The sequence below is a fragment of the Elephas maximus genome, chromosome 10 (assembly GCF_024166365.1).
Source record: "Elephas maximus indicus isolate mEleMax1 chromosome 10, mEleMax1 primary haplotype, whole genome shotgun sequence".
Taxonomy (NCBI): Eukaryota; Metazoa; Chordata; class Mammalia; order Proboscidea; family Elephantidae; genus Elephas; species Elephas maximus.
The window spans coordinates 102,493,476-102,510,964 of NC_064828.1; the positions used below are offsets into that span (position 1 = coordinate 102,493,476).

Here is a 17,489-nt window from a genome sequence, read left to right on the forward strand (position 1 = left end):
TCTCAGTGATCTCCTCTGAGCCTCTACAGGACTCAGATACTACAATTTGTGTTTTTTGAGTACCTTAAAGAAGAGAAGGCTTGTCATTTTCAGAAAACCAGTCAGCAGTGTAATAACAAATGTTTGCTTGCTCATCCAGCACAGAAACTTGGGGTTTTGAAAATTAAGATAGTTTTTGGTTGTTACATTAGAAGACAAGTAATTGAGAGCCTAGTAAATCAACCAGCAGCAACAGACACTAGATTCAAAAGGCCTTTTGAAAAAACATTGGGGGGATTATATTTTGATTTGTATGTATATTGAAATCTCAACTTTACAAGAACAGATATTAAAATCTAAACTTTACAGATAACTTTAAATCTTTTTTTTTTTTTTTTTTAATCTACTCTAAATTTTCTACTCTCACATTTTGTTTTCTCTATCTCTTGAAACATTTTATAATTAACATGATTTGGGAAAGATAGATCGTTAATCATGTATCAGCAAATCTTATTGTATTTCATAATGAATGTGACCTGTATTTATCACGAGATCGTGCTAATATCCTAGTGAAGGACTCTTGCTCCCTCCCCCCTGAAAAAATCACAAATGGCAGTGCCGATAAGTGTTCATACGAAATGTTTGACTTTTCTTTTTCAACAGGCAAGGGCACTGTTACAAACTGCGTCATCTTTAGCACCCCATCTGTATGAGCCGCATTTTAATTTTGCAACAATCTCTGATAAGGTATTCTCTGTTTTTATCAACGTATCATCTAATCTGTTTCTTTTTGTTTCTTGATTTAAAGACAAAGTACAGATAAGTAAGGAAACTCTAACCTTAGCTTCCTGAAAGAAAGGATTTTTAAAACATTTATTTTATGCACAGGTCTCACTTAAAGAAACAGTTTAATAAACTTTAAAGAAATTTATTATTGGATATTGACTAAACTTAATACCATTATCAGTTGACTCATTTTGTGTGCTTTACAATATGCCATTTAGTTATTAATGAAGTCCGTATTGGGTAACTCCTGATTTGGGGGGGACAGAGCAATTGGTTTTTATGGCAAGGAAATCTGGTACAGTATTTGTACATTATATTGCCACCAAGTCTCTAGCACAATTATTGTGAAATTAGGAATATTAGTGAAAGGTACTTTAGCTAGGAGCAATATGGAAGAGGTGCAACTATTAATCCTGTGTTGCAAGTCAGTTAATATCCAAAGGTGAAAGGAATCGTGTCATTTTTAATAATAAAAAGAAAGCAAGCAAAAGCATCTAATAACTTCAGCCTCATTTTTCTCTCTGCCATTTTTTAGAATTCAAGAGAATATTTGATAGCGAAATCACTGCTCTTATCATATCCAGGCCCTTTTGTCTGGATGTGTTTTGGTTTACGATTTATTTTCTTCTGTCAATATGAAACTAGTCTGCAGAAATATCAAGATAAAGGGTAGAGTCATTTATTAACAGTCAGTCATGAAACTTTTACCTGGAAACATGCCTTTTGCATGGAAGGCGAGTCTCTTTTAAGGAAAAGGAGATGGCTGAAAATGCTTGCTGCTAAGTAGGAGTTGTTATAGTCCAAAAGACATTATAAACGTATTTTTTGTAGCATGAATATGAAACTATCCTACCATTTCTATTTAAAAAATAAAATGAAGTGCCATTAATAAGTTGTCATTTTTGAGTACTTCGTAAACGCTAGATGCTGTACCTACCTGTTTCAATTCTCCCAGCAACCGTGTGACATAGGCATATCCCCAAACTTCCTTACTCATTTTTTCACACACCTGATGTTTTGCTTATTGAGCTGCTCCTATGTGCCAGGCAGTGTCCTAGGCACAGGAGATAAAGTAATTAGTCAAACAGACAAAAACCTTTACCCTCAGGCAGCTTACATTCTAATGGAACCCGAGGCTTATAGAGGTGAAAAAACTTCCCACAAGTCACGTGATAATGGCAAGTTTAGAATTGGTGCCCAGCTCCCCAGGACATCAGAGCTCAAGTTTTTTCCACTGCACTATGTTGCCACTTAGAGTTAAACCATTAAGGAAGATTTCTTTCAGGAATACTATTATATTTTAATAACATAGCACTCAAATGAGATACTTCTTTAAGCAAAAGATACAGTCCCATAAGAGAAAATTGTATGGTAAAAAGAAATACTGTGATTTTAAAAAGGTAACTTAATTTGTATTTTTAATCCATATACATGTTGCCAAAATTATCAGAATTATCTGTTTAGCATATTAAAAATCTCTCTTGGCTTTAGAAATGTGTAAAGGAATGAAGGTACATTCAGGCAGATTCAGATACTCCGTGTGGTTTCCTTTGAGACCAGTCTGGAACACAAAGTTCATTGAAAATCAGAGTTATCCTTTATAAGTGTTTGAAACAGTTATCTTGCTAACATTATTGTGCTGGTATTATTTAAAACTTCCCAGATCATGTTGTTATAATGTAAATGAAATAGTTTTTGCTTGAAATTTATGTCTAAAATATAATACCCCAAGCAAAATAATGTCTTTGTGGTATATTACAAATAGTTTTCCCAAGCTATATGGGGATGGCTGTTTTAGCATGCTAATGTCATTTTATGTTTATAGTACTGTCAGTGACAGGAAAAGAAAACACAAGCTTATGAATTCATAACTAGACAGCTTGTATGAAACATAAATTATTTATATAGTTGGCTGTTTTATCTTTCTCATATATTTTTCACAATCGAATTATAATCCAGGTGAGGGAATTTTAAAATCAAAGTAGCGTAATCAAGCAATTGGACTTTTAAGAACCCATTGAGTCTTTACAGCATGCAGATAGTATGTCTTCTTTTGACTTCTTTACTCGCTTTTCCGTGGCCTTATTCTGGTGTTTCTTACAGATGGGAGATCTACAGAGAAGCTATGTTGCTGCTCAGAAGTCGGAAGCAGCGTTTCCAGACCATGTGGACACACAGCATTTAATCAAACAGTTAAGGCAGCACTTTGCCATGCTCTGATGGTCCTTACACCAAATATGTCCTTAGCAACGGGCATTCATTCTACAAGGGAAAGGGAGGTGTGTGTGTGTCTCTGTGTGTGTGTGACTAAAATACAAATATCTGCTTGATAGGGAAAGGGGTGTGTGTGTGTGTGACTAAAATACAAATATCTGATAGGGAAAGGGGTGTGTGTGTGTGACTAAAATACAAATATCTGCTTCATAAGTAAAGGGGTGTGTGTGTGTCTGTGTGTGTGTGTGTGAGAGAGACTAAAATACAAATATCTGCTTGATAGGAATGAAGGTGGCACATAAAAGAGTGTAAACGAGAATGTATAATAAAAACTTTATAATAATAGTAACTTTATAATATCATAAAATATGGGGCCTAAGCATTTGTAATTGGACCATGAAACCATTTCTCATAATGTATGGTAACTGTTTATAATGTTTAAAAAACATTTTAATGCGTTTCTTCAGATTTGTGTAAAAGCACATCTTTAATGTTCCTAAGCTGACCGTTAGCCATCATGTAGAGTAAGGGGTCTGAAATCTGCCTTAAAACCACACTTTTATGACTAAAAGTGTATGCTTATCATATGTAGAGATTTTAATTAGAGCTTAAAATTGTATTTAAAACTATTTTTTATTAAATACTTTACGTTTTCTTATATATTGTGCTTTAAAATAAATCAGTGTGTATACATCATCATTCTGTATTTTTTGTGAGTTTTTATTTCATTTATGTCAGATAAAAACAAGTTTTTCAGAAATCTAATAATCTTAGAAATCAAGTCATTATTTTAATTTTATTTGAAATGATATGCTGCCAATTTTTCTGAAAAGGTATTTATGGGATATGACGTTGTTAATATAAGAAAGGCAGGATTAGACATGGAGTGCACAGGCCAGGACCCCTACCCGTGGTCAGCCCCAGGAAGGCTAGGCTTTGTCCTAAGTCCTTGGTGTTGTAAATCTGGGAAAGGCTCTCAAACTTTACTGTACCTTGCTTAGTGGAACTCTAAGTGAATTGTTCACACAAGAAATATTTTAAAGGGATAGGGTCACTCAGACTTTGGACTTTGGGATCTGCCCATGTTACTTCTCATTTTCTTAACTTCATGGAAATTATTTGGTATGTATTTAAATCCTGTTCAGATTCTGTTATGTTCTGACAGAACAAAAAAAGTTGAATTCAAAGAACTATAGGTTGTTAGAGGCCAGAAGTGAAGGAGCCCTGGTGGCACAATGGTTAAGTGGTCGGTTGCTAACTGAAAGGTCAGTGGTTCAAACCCACCAGCGGCTTCATAGGAGAAAAGACCTGGTGATCTGCTTCCATAAAGATTACAGCCTAGGAAACCCTATGGGGCAGTTCTGCTGTGTCCTGTAGGGTTGCTATGAGTTGGAATTGACTCGATGGCACACAACAGACGCTGGAAGTAATTCAGTGAGTATGCAGACGAATCCGTTCATGGGATAGATGAAGAAGGCGAGGCTCAGAGTTACACAGCTAGTTGGTGGTACAGTCACGACTAGAACCCAAGATCTTGTTCCTCCACTTTAGACTTGAACTTTTCCTGGTTCTCCATGATATATTAGTACTTGTTTAGCTCTGGAGAAAATACACTTCCGTATTTCCTAATCCTGTATTCAGTATTTAGATTCAAAGTTTATAATGTGAATTATTTTCTTAGTGTTAGTTACTTTAACAGCTCATAATAATGGCTAACATTTACGGAGAACATCCTATGTGCCTGGCACTGTTCTAAGCACTTTATGTGAATTAAATCATTTAATTCCCACTGTAGTCCTATGAAGTGCTGTTATTATTCCCAGTTTACTGATGAGAAAACTGAGGCACAAAGAAATCAAGTAACTTGTCCAAGGCTATACATCTAGTAAATGGCAGAGCTGGGATTCAAAGCCATGGCCTCAGAGTTTGTGTTCTTAACCACTACGCTAAATCTCCTCTCAGTGTTTCTCCTTTAGACATAGTATCATAATTTAAAAATGAATATTACATTCATTAGTAATTTTGAATATTATAATAATGGAACATTAACACATAAAAAAAGAGTCTATTCCTGAGTTGATATGAAGAGATTTTATCTTGAAGTTATGTCAATTCAATGTGAACACCAACGCAAAGAATGAGTCAGGATGGCTAAGGGCAAAATAATAACATAATGCCGTACATCAAGACTTTACGTTTTTGTAACAACATTATTTCTGGACTGCATAACCCTGGGCTTCTGTGGCAACATCTCTATAGAAGGAACATTAGCCATTGTCTTCTACCATGGCTAAGAGGTGTTCATTCCATAGATACAAATTGTTCAGCCGAAATTAGCACCATTGAGCATTCTTCCAATTGATGAAAATAAAATCTGGCAAGAGTGCTTCCTGCACTGAAAAATTCCTGAGGCTAGAAGTGTATTGTCTGCAAGTACATCACTTTTGAACAAGTCCTCTGATAGCTGTTCTGTTCTATTTCCTAATGGTACTTCCCAGGATCAGAGCACCTACCACGATATGATTTATAGCCCATCACTACACCTAAGTAGTTCTCACTACCAACTCTTGGTTAATTTGAGGGATTTTTGTCAAGCAATACTGTAGTATGACTCACCTTGGAAAATAATGAACCCAGAAATTGAGTTTAGGTAAAAGGCCATTACTGGGTAGTTTTTTAATTCTGGGGGCTAGGAAAATTGGAATGGTCCGTGGGTATGTTCCATAATTCCAAAATGGTCACCCAGGCTCAGATTTTAGAAAATGATATATTGATGTGGCAATTTGGAAATAACTGCAGTTTCACATCATCCCATATAGATGGCATTAGTCCTATTTTGACTGAATTAAAAGCTTAAAACATTTTTGAAAGGTGCTGTCATTTCACTTCTCCGATGTTAAAGTCAATTTCTTGACATTACAGAATAAGTATATGATAATCTTATAATCCATATTTCTTGCAATATGATCCTTTCCCTTACCTGAATCGAATTCTGACTAATGAGGAGGAATTAGTTGGTAAAGTAAAAATGAAGAGAATCCTTGGAGAAAGCAACCATGTTACCTCAGAGAAGAAAAGGCTAGACCTAGATAAACTTTGAGAAGAAAGGTTTTTGTTTTGTTTTGTTTTTGTCTGTTTAAATCAGAGAAGAGGCAGACCCTATTCCAGTGTTTGAAACTAGAGTTGCAATTGGCTTCAGTACCTTGTTCTACCCATTACACTTCTCATTGCCCCTGCCCCACTCCTCCTCTGATCCAAGAGCTTCCGTTTCTGTCTACTGGACTGTTGATCTCTTTTTTTTTAAATCACATGGTTCCCTTAAACCTGTACCCTTTCTAGTGCCACCCTATCTCCTTTGTGACAGCAGGTGACATATGTTGCCCACTTCCTCACTTTCCATTCACTTCTTGGCCCTCTTCTGTCTGGTATCTCCTCCCACCAGTCTACTGAAACTGCACTCATTGAGGTCACCAATGACTCCTATCTAGAAAATCTAAAGGTTACTTTTTTTCATGTAGAAGTTTTATTGAAATATAATTCACATACTTAAAGTGTTCTGTTCAATGGGTTTTGGTATATTCACAGTAGAACAATCATCATTACAATAAATTTTTTTTTATAATTTTTATTGTGCTTTAAGTGAAAGTTTACAAATCAAGTCAGTCTCTCACACCAAAACTTATATACACCTTGCTACATACTCCCAATTACTCTCCCCCCAATGAGACAGCCTACTCCCTCCTTCCACTCTATCTTTTTGTGTCCATTTTGTCAGCTTCTAAGCCCCTCTACCCTCCCATTTCCCTCCAGGCAGGAGGTGACAGCATAGTCTCAAGTGTCCACCTGATCCAAGTAGCTCACGCCTCGCCAGCATCCCTCTCCTACCCATTGTCCAGTCCAATCCATGTCTGATGAGCCAGCTTCTGGAATGGTCCCTGTCCTCGGCCAACAGAAGGTCTGGGGGCCATGACCACCAGGGCCCTTCTAGTCTCAGACCGTTAAGTCTGGTCTTTTTATGAGAATTTTGGGCCTGCATCCTACTGTCCCCCTGCTCCCTCAGGGGTCCTCCGCTGTGTTCCTTGTCAGGGCAGTCATTGGTTGTGGCCGGGAACCATCTAGATCTTCTGGTCTCAGGATAATGTAGTCTCTGGTTCATGTAGCCCTTTCTGTCTCTTGCGCTCTTTATTACCTTGTGTCCATGGTGTTCTTCATTCTCCTTTGATCCAGGTGGGTTGAAACTCATTGATGCATCTTAGATGGTCGCTTGCTAGCATTTAAGACCCCAGACACCGCTCTTCAAAGTGGGACGCAGAATGTTTTCTTAATAGATTTTACTATGCCAATTGACTTAGATGTCCCCTGAAACCATGGTCCCCAGACCCCTGCCCCTGCTTCACTAACCTTCGAAGCATTCCGTTTATTCAGGAAACTTCTTTGCTTTTGGTTTAGTCCAGACTACAATAAATTTTAAATCATTTTTGGTGCTGTGTGCTGTCAAGTTGATTCCGGCTCATAGCCACCCTCTAGGACAGAGAGTAGAACTTCTCCATAGGGTTTTCAAGGCTGTAAATCTTTACAGAAGCAGATTGCCATGTCTTTCTCCCGCCGAACGGCTGGTGGGTTCAAACTGCCAACCTTTATTTTAGCAGCCAGACACTTAACCACTAAGCTAGGGGGCTCCTTAAAATAAATCACCCTGAAAAGAAACCGTTTACTCATTAGCAGTCACTTCCCATATCCCCTCAATCCCCCGCCCCCCGCCGCCCTGGGCAACCACAAATCTACTTTCTGTGTCTATAAATTTGCCTACCCTGAATAAAAAAAAATATTTCATATAAATGGATCATATAATATGTGGCCTTTTGTGACTACTTAACATGTTTTCAAGGTTCGTCCATGTTCTAGCATGTATCAATAATTCATTCTTTTTTTATTGCTGAATAATGTTTCATTGTATGACTACACCATACTTTATTCACTCATTGATCAGTCGATGGACATTTAGGTTGTTGCCACTTTTTGGATGGATCATGCTGCTATAAACGTTTGCATACAAGTTCTTGTGTGGACATGTTTTCATTTCTCTTTGTAGCAACTCCTCTGTTACATTTCGGAATAGTACTTCCCAGGGTCAGATCACCCATCATAATTTAAAGCCTCTCAATGAGGTCACAGAGGAGTAGAATTGCTGGGTCAAATGATACCTCTATGTTTAACATTTTGAAGAACTGTCAGACTGTATTATAAAAAGTGACCATCAATTTACATTTCCACCATCAACGTAGGAGGGTTCCAATTTTTCCACGTCCTTGCCAACACATTATTATCTGTCTTTTTGATCATAGCTGGGCTAGTGGGTACGAAGTGTTATCTCATTGTGGTTTTGATTTGCAGTTCCCTGATGGCTAATGATGTTAAACATCTTTTAATGTCCTTATTCATCATTTGTATATCTTCTTTGGAGAAATGTCTGTTCAGGTCTTTTGCTCATTTTTAAATGGGTTATGTGCCTTTTTTTATGGGTTAAATGAGTTCTTTATATATACTACATACATGTTCCTTTTCAGATATATGATTAACAAATATTTTCTCTCATTCTGTGGTTTTTTGTTTTTTTTTTCACTTTCTTGATGGTATTCTTTGAAGTACAAATGTGTTTAATTTTGATGAAGTCTAAGTTATCTATTTTTTCTCATGCTGTTTGCATGGTTGGTTTCATATCTAATATTTGCCCAACCCAAGGTGACAAAGATTTACTCCTATATTCATTCTAAGAGTCTTATAGTTTTAGCTCTTACATGTAGGTCTTTGAACAATTTTGAGTTAATTTTGCTGTGTATTGTGAGAAAGGGGTCCAACTTCATTCTTTGCAGGTAGATATCCAGTTGTCCCATTGCCATTTGTTGAAAAAACTGGGAGTCCTAGCTAATGCAATAAGACAAAGAAAGAAATAAAAGGCACACAGCTTGGGAAGGGAGAAATAAAATGGTCTTCGTTAACAGATAACATGATTGTCTACATAAAAAATTATAAAAGAATTTAAAAAAGCTATTGGAACTAATAAATGATTATAGCAAGGTCGTATGATATAAGGTTAATATACAAAAGTCAATTGATTTCCTATATACCAGCAATGAATAATTGGGATTTGAAATTAAAAATACAATGCCAATTATATTAGCACTGCCCCCCTCCCCCCAAATTAAATACTTGCGTACTGTAATGGTTAATGTTATGCTATGATTCTCAGTATTATGTAATTATCCTCCATTTTATGATCTGATATAAGGGGAGTTTCCATGGGGGCATGGCCTACATCCCATATATATGGACATTCTGGCAAAGCTCGTGCCAGCTCAATCCTGCATCCAATTCGTCATTCTCTGACCTTTGGTTCTTGGAATGTGAGCAGACAGACTGCCTCCTGACCTGCAGATCCTGGGATTCACTAGCTCCCAAAATCCCATGACCCAGCAGCCTTCTGCCTGACCTGTTGATTTTGGGTTCATCAGCACTTGCAACCATGTGAGTCAAGAGAAGCCTCCAGCTTGATGCCTGACCCATGCATGTATCTGGGACTTGCCAGCCTCCACAATTGCGTGAGCTATTTCCTTGAAATAAATATATATTTATGGAGCCCTGGTGGCTTAGTGGTTAAAAGCTTGTCTACTAACCAAAAGGGTAGCAGTTCGAATCCACCAGCTCTACTCCTTATAAACCTTAGGGGGCAGTTCCACTCTGTCCTATAGGGTTGGTATTAGTTGAAATTGACTTGACGGCAACAGGTTTGGTTTTCTGGTTTATATATATATATGGTTTTATATATTTATATATGGTTTTATAGATATATATCTATATATATATTTGCTTCACTGGTTTTGCTCTTCTAGTGAACCCAGCCTAAGACACGTATAAAGCCAACAAAATACAGTCATGTGTCACTTAACAGCCATGATAGGTTCTGTGAAATAGGACATTATGTGATTTGGATATCATGTGAGCACTACATTATATAAGTCAGTCCCCAGGTTGTGAACGTCCAACTTATGTACAAACCACAGTTACGAACGAACCCCCGTAAAGCCTAATATATTAAAAATTGAAGGTACATACAATGGTTCATAACAACAAACAGGCGCTAATTTTCTACATGCATTGAAACATTATTATTATTGCATTATTATGTTAAAGGCATTTTAGTGTATCTAGAAGTGTTTCTTTAATGCTTTTAATGTACTAGACCATCATATGCCTGGTAGCACAATTGCTTTGTATACAAGAGACATGATATACATGTGCTGTGCGTGGGAAGCTGTTACATTTGCTACATCCTGTTCTCTGATTGGATTTCTGTACTTACGGGACGACAGAGAGGTATATGCAGTCAGATGTTGCCCGAATGGACATTATGGGGCACGTGACTGTATGTATAAGGTATATATGAGAAGAAGTATAAAACTCTGATGGAAGAAGTCAAAGAAGATCTATATAAATAAGGAGACAGTCCATATTGATGAATAGGAAGACTCAATAATATTAAGGTGCCAGTTCTTCCAAACTTGATTTGTTATAGATTCAATGTGATCCCAATCAAAATCCCAGAAAGTTATTTTGTGGATATTGACAGATCTATATTAAAGTTTATATGGAAAGGCAAAAGATGCAGGATAGCCAACACAATATTGAAGAAGAACAAAGTTGAAGGACTGACACATGGCTGACACCAAGACTTACTATAAAGCTACAGTGATCAAGACTGTGTGGTATTGGTGAAAGAATAGATAAATAGGTCAATGGAATAGAATAAAGAGCCCAGAAATAGACCTATACAAATATAGTCAACCGATGCTTGGCAAAGGAACTAAGGAAATTCAGTGCAGAAAGGAAAGTCTTTTCAAGAAATGGTGCTGGAATAAGTGGACACCCACATACAAAAAATTAACCTAACACTGACTTTACACCCTTCATAAAAATCAACTCAAAATGGATCAATGACAAATGTAAAACACAAAACTATAAAACTTCTAGAAGAAAACATAGGAGAAAAGCTAGGCGATCTTGGGTTTGGCAACAACTTTTTAGACACAACACTAAAAGCACAATTCATGAAATAAAAAAATTGATGTGCTGGACTTCATTAAAATGAAAATACTTTGCGAAGGACACTGTTAAGAGGTTGATGAGACAAGCCACAGAGTGGTAGAAAATATTTGCAAAATACAACCCTCTTAAAACTCAACAATAAGAAAACAAAAATTCAGTTTAAAAATGGGCTAAAATATGAACTAAAAAACAAAATAATTGCCATTGAGTCAATTTCGACTCAGAGTGACCCTATAGCACGGAGTAGAACTGCCCCATAGGGTTTCGAAGGCTGTAATCTTTATTGAAGCCGACACTCACATCTTTCTCCAACGGAGCGGCTATTGGGTTCAAGCCATCCACCTTTCGAGCTTTTGGATAGGAGCCGAGCACTTAACCAGTCCATCATTAGGGCTTCTTTTAAAGATACGAACAGCTACCTCATTAAAGAAGATATAAATGGCAAATAGTCATATGAAAAATGCCCAACATTATACGTCATTAAACCAAAAACCATTGAGTCAGTTCTGACTCCATGTGTCATTACCTGTTGCTGTTGAGTTGATTCCAATTCACAGCAAGTCTATAGGACAGAGTAGAGCTGCCCCATAGAGTTTCCAAGGAGCTCCTGGTGAATTTGAACTGCCGACCTCGTCATTAGCAGCTGTAGCTCTTAATCACAAATTACAACAATGAGATAGCACTATGCACCTATCAGAACATCAGTTACTGTCAAGTCAATCCAACTCATGGCGACCCCATGTGTGCCACAGTAGAACTGTGCTCCATAGAGTTTTCGATAGCTGAGCTTTCAGATACAGATTACCAGACCTTTTTTCCAAGGTGCCTGTGGATAGACTCAAACTTCCAACCCTTGTGTTAGCAGCTGAATAAGCTAACCAGAACTTCCAGACTAAGAGACTAGAAAGAAAGGCCTGGTGATCTCTCAAAAATAAGCCAAAGAAAATCCCATGCAACACAATGGTCAGATCCACAAATGATCAGTGTGATGGTGCAGGACCAGGCAGCATTTAGTTCCATTGTACATGCGGTTACCACGAGTCAGGGCCTACTCAGCAACAGCTAACAACAAAAACATCTATTATTGTTAGGTGCTGCTGAGTCATCTCTGACTCATGACCATCTTATGTATAACAGTGCTGGGCCATCTTCATGATTGTTGGTATGTTTGAGCCCATTGTTGTGGCTATTGGGTCAATCCATCTCTTCGAGGGTTTCCCTTGTTTTTACTGACCCTCTACCAAACATGATGTCCTTCTGTAGTGGTTAGTTTTTCCTGATGATGTTTCCAAAGTAAGCAAGCTGAAGTCTAGCTGTCTTTGCTTCGAAGGAGCATTCTGGTTGTATTTCTCCTAAGACTGATTTGTTCATTCTTCTTCTAGCAGTCCATGGTATAGTTAATATTCTTCTTCAACACCATAATATGAGTGTGTCAATTCTTCTTCTTCTTTCATAACAGTAGCTTTCATGTGCATATGAGCATGGCTTGGGTCAGGCACAGGTTGGTCATCAAAGTGACATCTTTGCTTTTTAAAACTTTAAAGAGGCCTTTTGCAACACATTTGCCCAATGCAATACATTTTTTGATTTCTTGACTGCTGCTTCCACGGACATTGATTGTTGATCCAACTAGAATGAATTCATTGACAAATGCAGTTTTCCCCACCCTTATTAGGATAGCTAAAACCCAGAACAAAACACTGGTTACACCAAATGCTGGTGAGGAGACGAAGCACCAGGAACTTTCATTCTTTTTGATGGGAACGCAAAATGGTACAGCCACTTCGGAAATTTCTTACGAAGTTAAGCATGAGCTTACCAGAGGATCCCGCAACTAAGCTCCTACATATTTACCCTGAATGAGTTGAAAAATGTAAGTCTGCATAAAAACCTGCACACAAATGTTTATAGAAGCTTTATCCATAATTGCTAAAAATTGGAAGCAATTAAGATGTTCTTCAATAGGTGAATGGATAAATAAGTCAAAGTACTGCCATACAAAAAAATGAGCTATTAAACCACCGAAGGACATGGAGGAAACGTAAATATATATTTCTAAGTGAAAGAAGCCAGTCTGAAAACACTACATACTCTATGATTCCAATTATATAGCGTTCTGGAAAGGATAAAACTACAGAATTAGTAAAAATAAAAGTGGTCGCTGGGCTGATTCTGATGCTCTCAGGGCATTTTTAGTGCAGTGAAACTGTTATAGTGGTGGGTCCATAATATTATGCATTTGTCAAAATCCCATAGAAACGCATAACACAAAGAGGGAACCCTAAGGTAAACTACGAACTTAGTGAGGTATCAGTATTTGTTCATCAGTTGTAACAAATGTAGCACACTAGTCCAGGATGTTAATAGTGAGGGAAGCTTTGTGTGATGGTGGGATGGGTGGAGGGAGAGGGGTATATGGAATTCTCTTTATTTCCTGAAAGGTTACAAGTTTTCTGTAACCATAAACTGCTCTAAAATTCTAGGAATTTTAGATAAAATACATAACATTTTATATAAAATTCTAGAAAATGCAACTAATCTACATTGACAGAAAGATTAGTAGCTGCCTGGAACAGGAGGAGGGATGTAGGGTGGAACAGGAGGGAAGGATTGCCAAGGGGCAGGAGCAAACTTTTTGGGGGGTCATGGATATGGTCATTATCTTAATTGTGGAGATAGATTCACCAGTGTATACAAATGTCAATCTTCCATCACATTTTACACTTTCAATATTTGCAGTTTGTTGTATGTCATTTATATCTCAATAAAGCTGTTAAAAATATTCATAGGGCTCCATAGAAAAATTGACCCATAGAAAATGTCAATTTTACTCTAAAAAAATTATACCTCAATAGACCTGATTAAAAACAAAACAAATATCACTGTTGACTGAAATGCCATGCCATTTTTACAGACACTGTGTTATGAAAGTTTAAGCACTCTATAAACTTTTTCTCAATCAGCAGTATATGGGAGAAATCACTGGGTGAAGTGTCTTGACTTGAAGGATCAGTAAGATTTTGACAATCAGAAACAAGAGAGAGGGCACGGAGAGGCATTCCAGACAAGGCTAGTGGGTGAACATATTTTGGAACCATGATAATATGAACTTGTCTGGATGGAAGTTGGGTAATAGCTGTAAGGGCAGGCTGATCATGTGAGCTAACGTTGGTGGGGTGAGGAGGATTAGAATGTAGCGGGTTTTGAGTCCTAAGCTAAGGAGCTTAAGCTTTACCTGAAGGTTGAAAAGTTTGATGATTAATCTTTTTTGTCAGCTTGGTTAGGCTATTATTTGCAGTGATTAGGTGGACATTGGACTGATCACTCTTCTATAATGTAATATAATGTAATCGCATTCATGATATGATCTGTTGTGATCAGCCAATTAGTCAAAAGGGAGTTTCCTTGGGGGTGGGCCTGTCTCCAGTGCATAAATGGGTGTTCTGGCAAGGCTCACACACTCTCTCTTGACCCTGCACTCTTCTTGTCACTTGAGCTTTTCTGTTCTTGGGACCTAAGCCTGAAGAAATCATCAGGGTGCTGCCTGACTGGCAGATTTTGGATTCTCCAGCCCCTGCAACCATGTGAGCCATCAGAAGCCTTCAGCCTGCCACCAGACCCACAGACCTGGGACTTGCCACCTCCCACAATTGCCTGAGCCATTTCCTTGAAGGAAATCTCTCTCTCTCTCTCTCTCTATTCTCTTCACTGGTTTTGCTCCTCTAGAGAGCCCAGACTAAGAAAAGAAGATGCAGGTATTTTTGTAAGAATTGATCTGAAGGCAATGTTTAGGATTAGTAGGAAAATACAAAGTTGGATATAGATTTTATATTAAGCTTTCTAGAAAAAGTGTGGAAATGAACATAAAAACCTAACCTAGTGTTGTCGAGTAAATATGGAAATGGACATATTTACATTAAACCCATTGCAGTTGAGTAGATTCAGACTCACAGAGACCGTAGAGAACAGAGTAGAACTGCCCAGTAGGGTTTCCTAGGGTTTCTTTACAGAAGTAGACTGCCACATCTTTCTCCTGCAGAGTAGCTAGTGGGTTCAAACCACTGACCTTTTTGTTGCCACCTGAGTGCTTAACCACTGCACCAACAGAGCTTCTCATATTTACGCTGTTGTTGTTGTCAGGTGCCGTCGAGTCAGTTCCGACTCATAGCGACCCTATGCACAACAGAACGAAACACTGCCCGGTCCTGTACCATCCTTACAATCGTTGTTATGCTTGAGCCCATTGTTGCAGCCACTGTGTCAATCCACCTGGTTGAGGGTCTTCCTCTTTTCTGCTGACCCTGTACTCTGCCAAGCATGATGTCCTTCTCCAGGAACTGATCCCTCCTGACAACATGTCCAAAGTATGTAAGATGCAGTCTCGCTATCCTTGCTTCTAAGGAGCACCCCAGCTGCACTTCTTCCAAGACAAATTTGTTCGTTCTTTTGGCAGTCCATGGTATAGTCAATATTCTTCGCCAACACCACAATTCAAAGGCGTCAACTCTTCTTTGGTCTTCCTTATTCACTGTCCAGCTTTCACATACATATGATGCGATTGAAAATACCATGGCTTGGGTCAGGCGCACCTTAGTCTTCAGGGTAATATTTTTGCTTTTCAACACTTTGAAGAGGTCCTTTGCAGCAGATTTACCCAATGCAATGTGTCTTTTGATTTCTTGACTGCTGCTTCCATGGCTGTTGATTGTGGATCCAAGTAAAATGAAATCCTTGACAACTTCAATCTTTTCTCCGTTTATCATGATGTTGCTCATTGGTCCAGCTGTGAGGATTTTTGTTTTCTTTATGTTCAGGTGTAATCCGTATTGAAGGCTGTGGTTTTTGATCTTCATTAGTAAGTGCTTCAAGTCCTCTTCACTTTCAGCAAGGAAGGTTGTGTCATCTGCATAACGCAGGTTGTTATTAAGTCTTCCTCCAATCCTGATGCCCCGTTCTTCTTCATGTAGTCCAGCTTCTCAGATTATTTGTTCAGCATACAGATTAAATAGGTATGGTGAAAGAATACAACCCTGACGCACACCTTTCCTGACTTTAAACCAATCAGTATTCCCTTGTTCTGTCCGAACAACTGCTTCTTGATCTATGTAAAGATTCCTCATGAGCACAATTAAGTGTTCTGGAATTCCCATTCTTTGCAGTGTTATCCATAGTTTGTTATGATCCACACAGTCGAATGCCTTTGCATAGTCAATAAAACACAGGTAAACAACCTTCTGGTATTCTCTGCTTTCAACCAGGATCCATCTGACATCAGCAATGATATATATCCCTGGTTCCACGTCCTCTTCTGAAACCGGCCTGATTTTCTGGCAGTTCCCTGTCGATATACTGCTGCAGCCGTTTTTGAATGATCTTCAGCAAAACTTTGCTTGTGTGTGATATTAATGATATTGTTCTATAATTTCCACATTCGGTTGGATCACCTTTTTGGGAATAGGCATAAATATGGATCTCTTCCAGTCAGTTGCCCAGGAAGCTGTCTTCCATATTTCTTGGCATAGAGGAATGAGCACCTCCAGTGCTGCATCTGTTTGTTGAAACATCTCAATTGATATTCCATCAATTCCTGGAGCCTTGTTTTTTGCCAATGCCTTCAGAGCAGCTTGGACTTCTCCTTCAGTACCATCGGTTCCTGATCATATGCTACCTCTTGAAATGGTTGAACATCGACTAATTCTTTTTGGTGTAATGACTCTGTGTATTCCTTCCATTTTCTTCTGGTGCTTCCTGCATCCCCATGGAATCCTTCACTATTGCAACTGGAGGCTTGAGTTTTTTCTTCAGTTCTTTCAGCTTGAGAAACGTTGAGCGTGTTCTACTCTTTTGGTTTTCCATCTCCAGCTCTTTGCACATGTTATTTACACTAGATAATAAATATTATTTATAAACTGCACAGCATATGCAACTAATCAGATAGTTCATGCAACAGTTCTGCTTGGTTATAGCCTTTTCTCCTTCCCATCTGTGCTAAAAAGTGTAAAATTTTGCCTAGATGGTCATGGCTCATGCAAAGAACACTGAACCTCACAGATGGTGCTTCATTAATTACAGTTTACAACAAATAGTTTCCTTAACAAGATTGCTGTCTTTTTACAAATGCAGGGTTACTCGTATACAATATCTTTATATTTCATGAAACAGAGACTTGGGGGAAAGAAAAAAAATAAGATTTATCTCCAGGCTGCAGATTTCACCATCATGATATTTGTTAAGACATTAGAATTAGTGTCTAGGTGGAGGCTGGTGTGATTCTGATGTGCCCTAATATTGGAGAACCATCTTGTTAGATGATTTCTAAGAGCATTTTCACCTCTAAATTCCTCAAAAATGAAACTACCAAAGCTCCCTCAAGAAGAAATAGGTTACTCAAGTAGTCTTATATCTAT

At 38.1% G+C, this 17,489-nt stretch overlaps 1 protein-coding gene across 1 annotated transcript in view; it reads left to right on the forward strand.

Annotated features, from left to right (window-relative positions):
• Positions 1-3,661, forward strand: part of TTC8 (tetratricopeptide repeat domain 8) — a 47,225-nt gene extending 43,564 nt beyond the window's left edge. The window contains exons 13-14 of the mRNA XM_049898924.1: positions 643-726; positions 2,869-3,661. Coding sequence (XP_049754881.1) covers positions 643-726; positions 2,869-2,985 — 201 coding nt within the window. The 3' untranslated portion in view covers positions 2,986-3,661. The remainder of the gene's footprint in view (positions 1-642; positions 727-2,868) is intronic.
• The last annotated feature ends 13,828 nt before the right edge of the window (positions 3,662-17,489 follow it).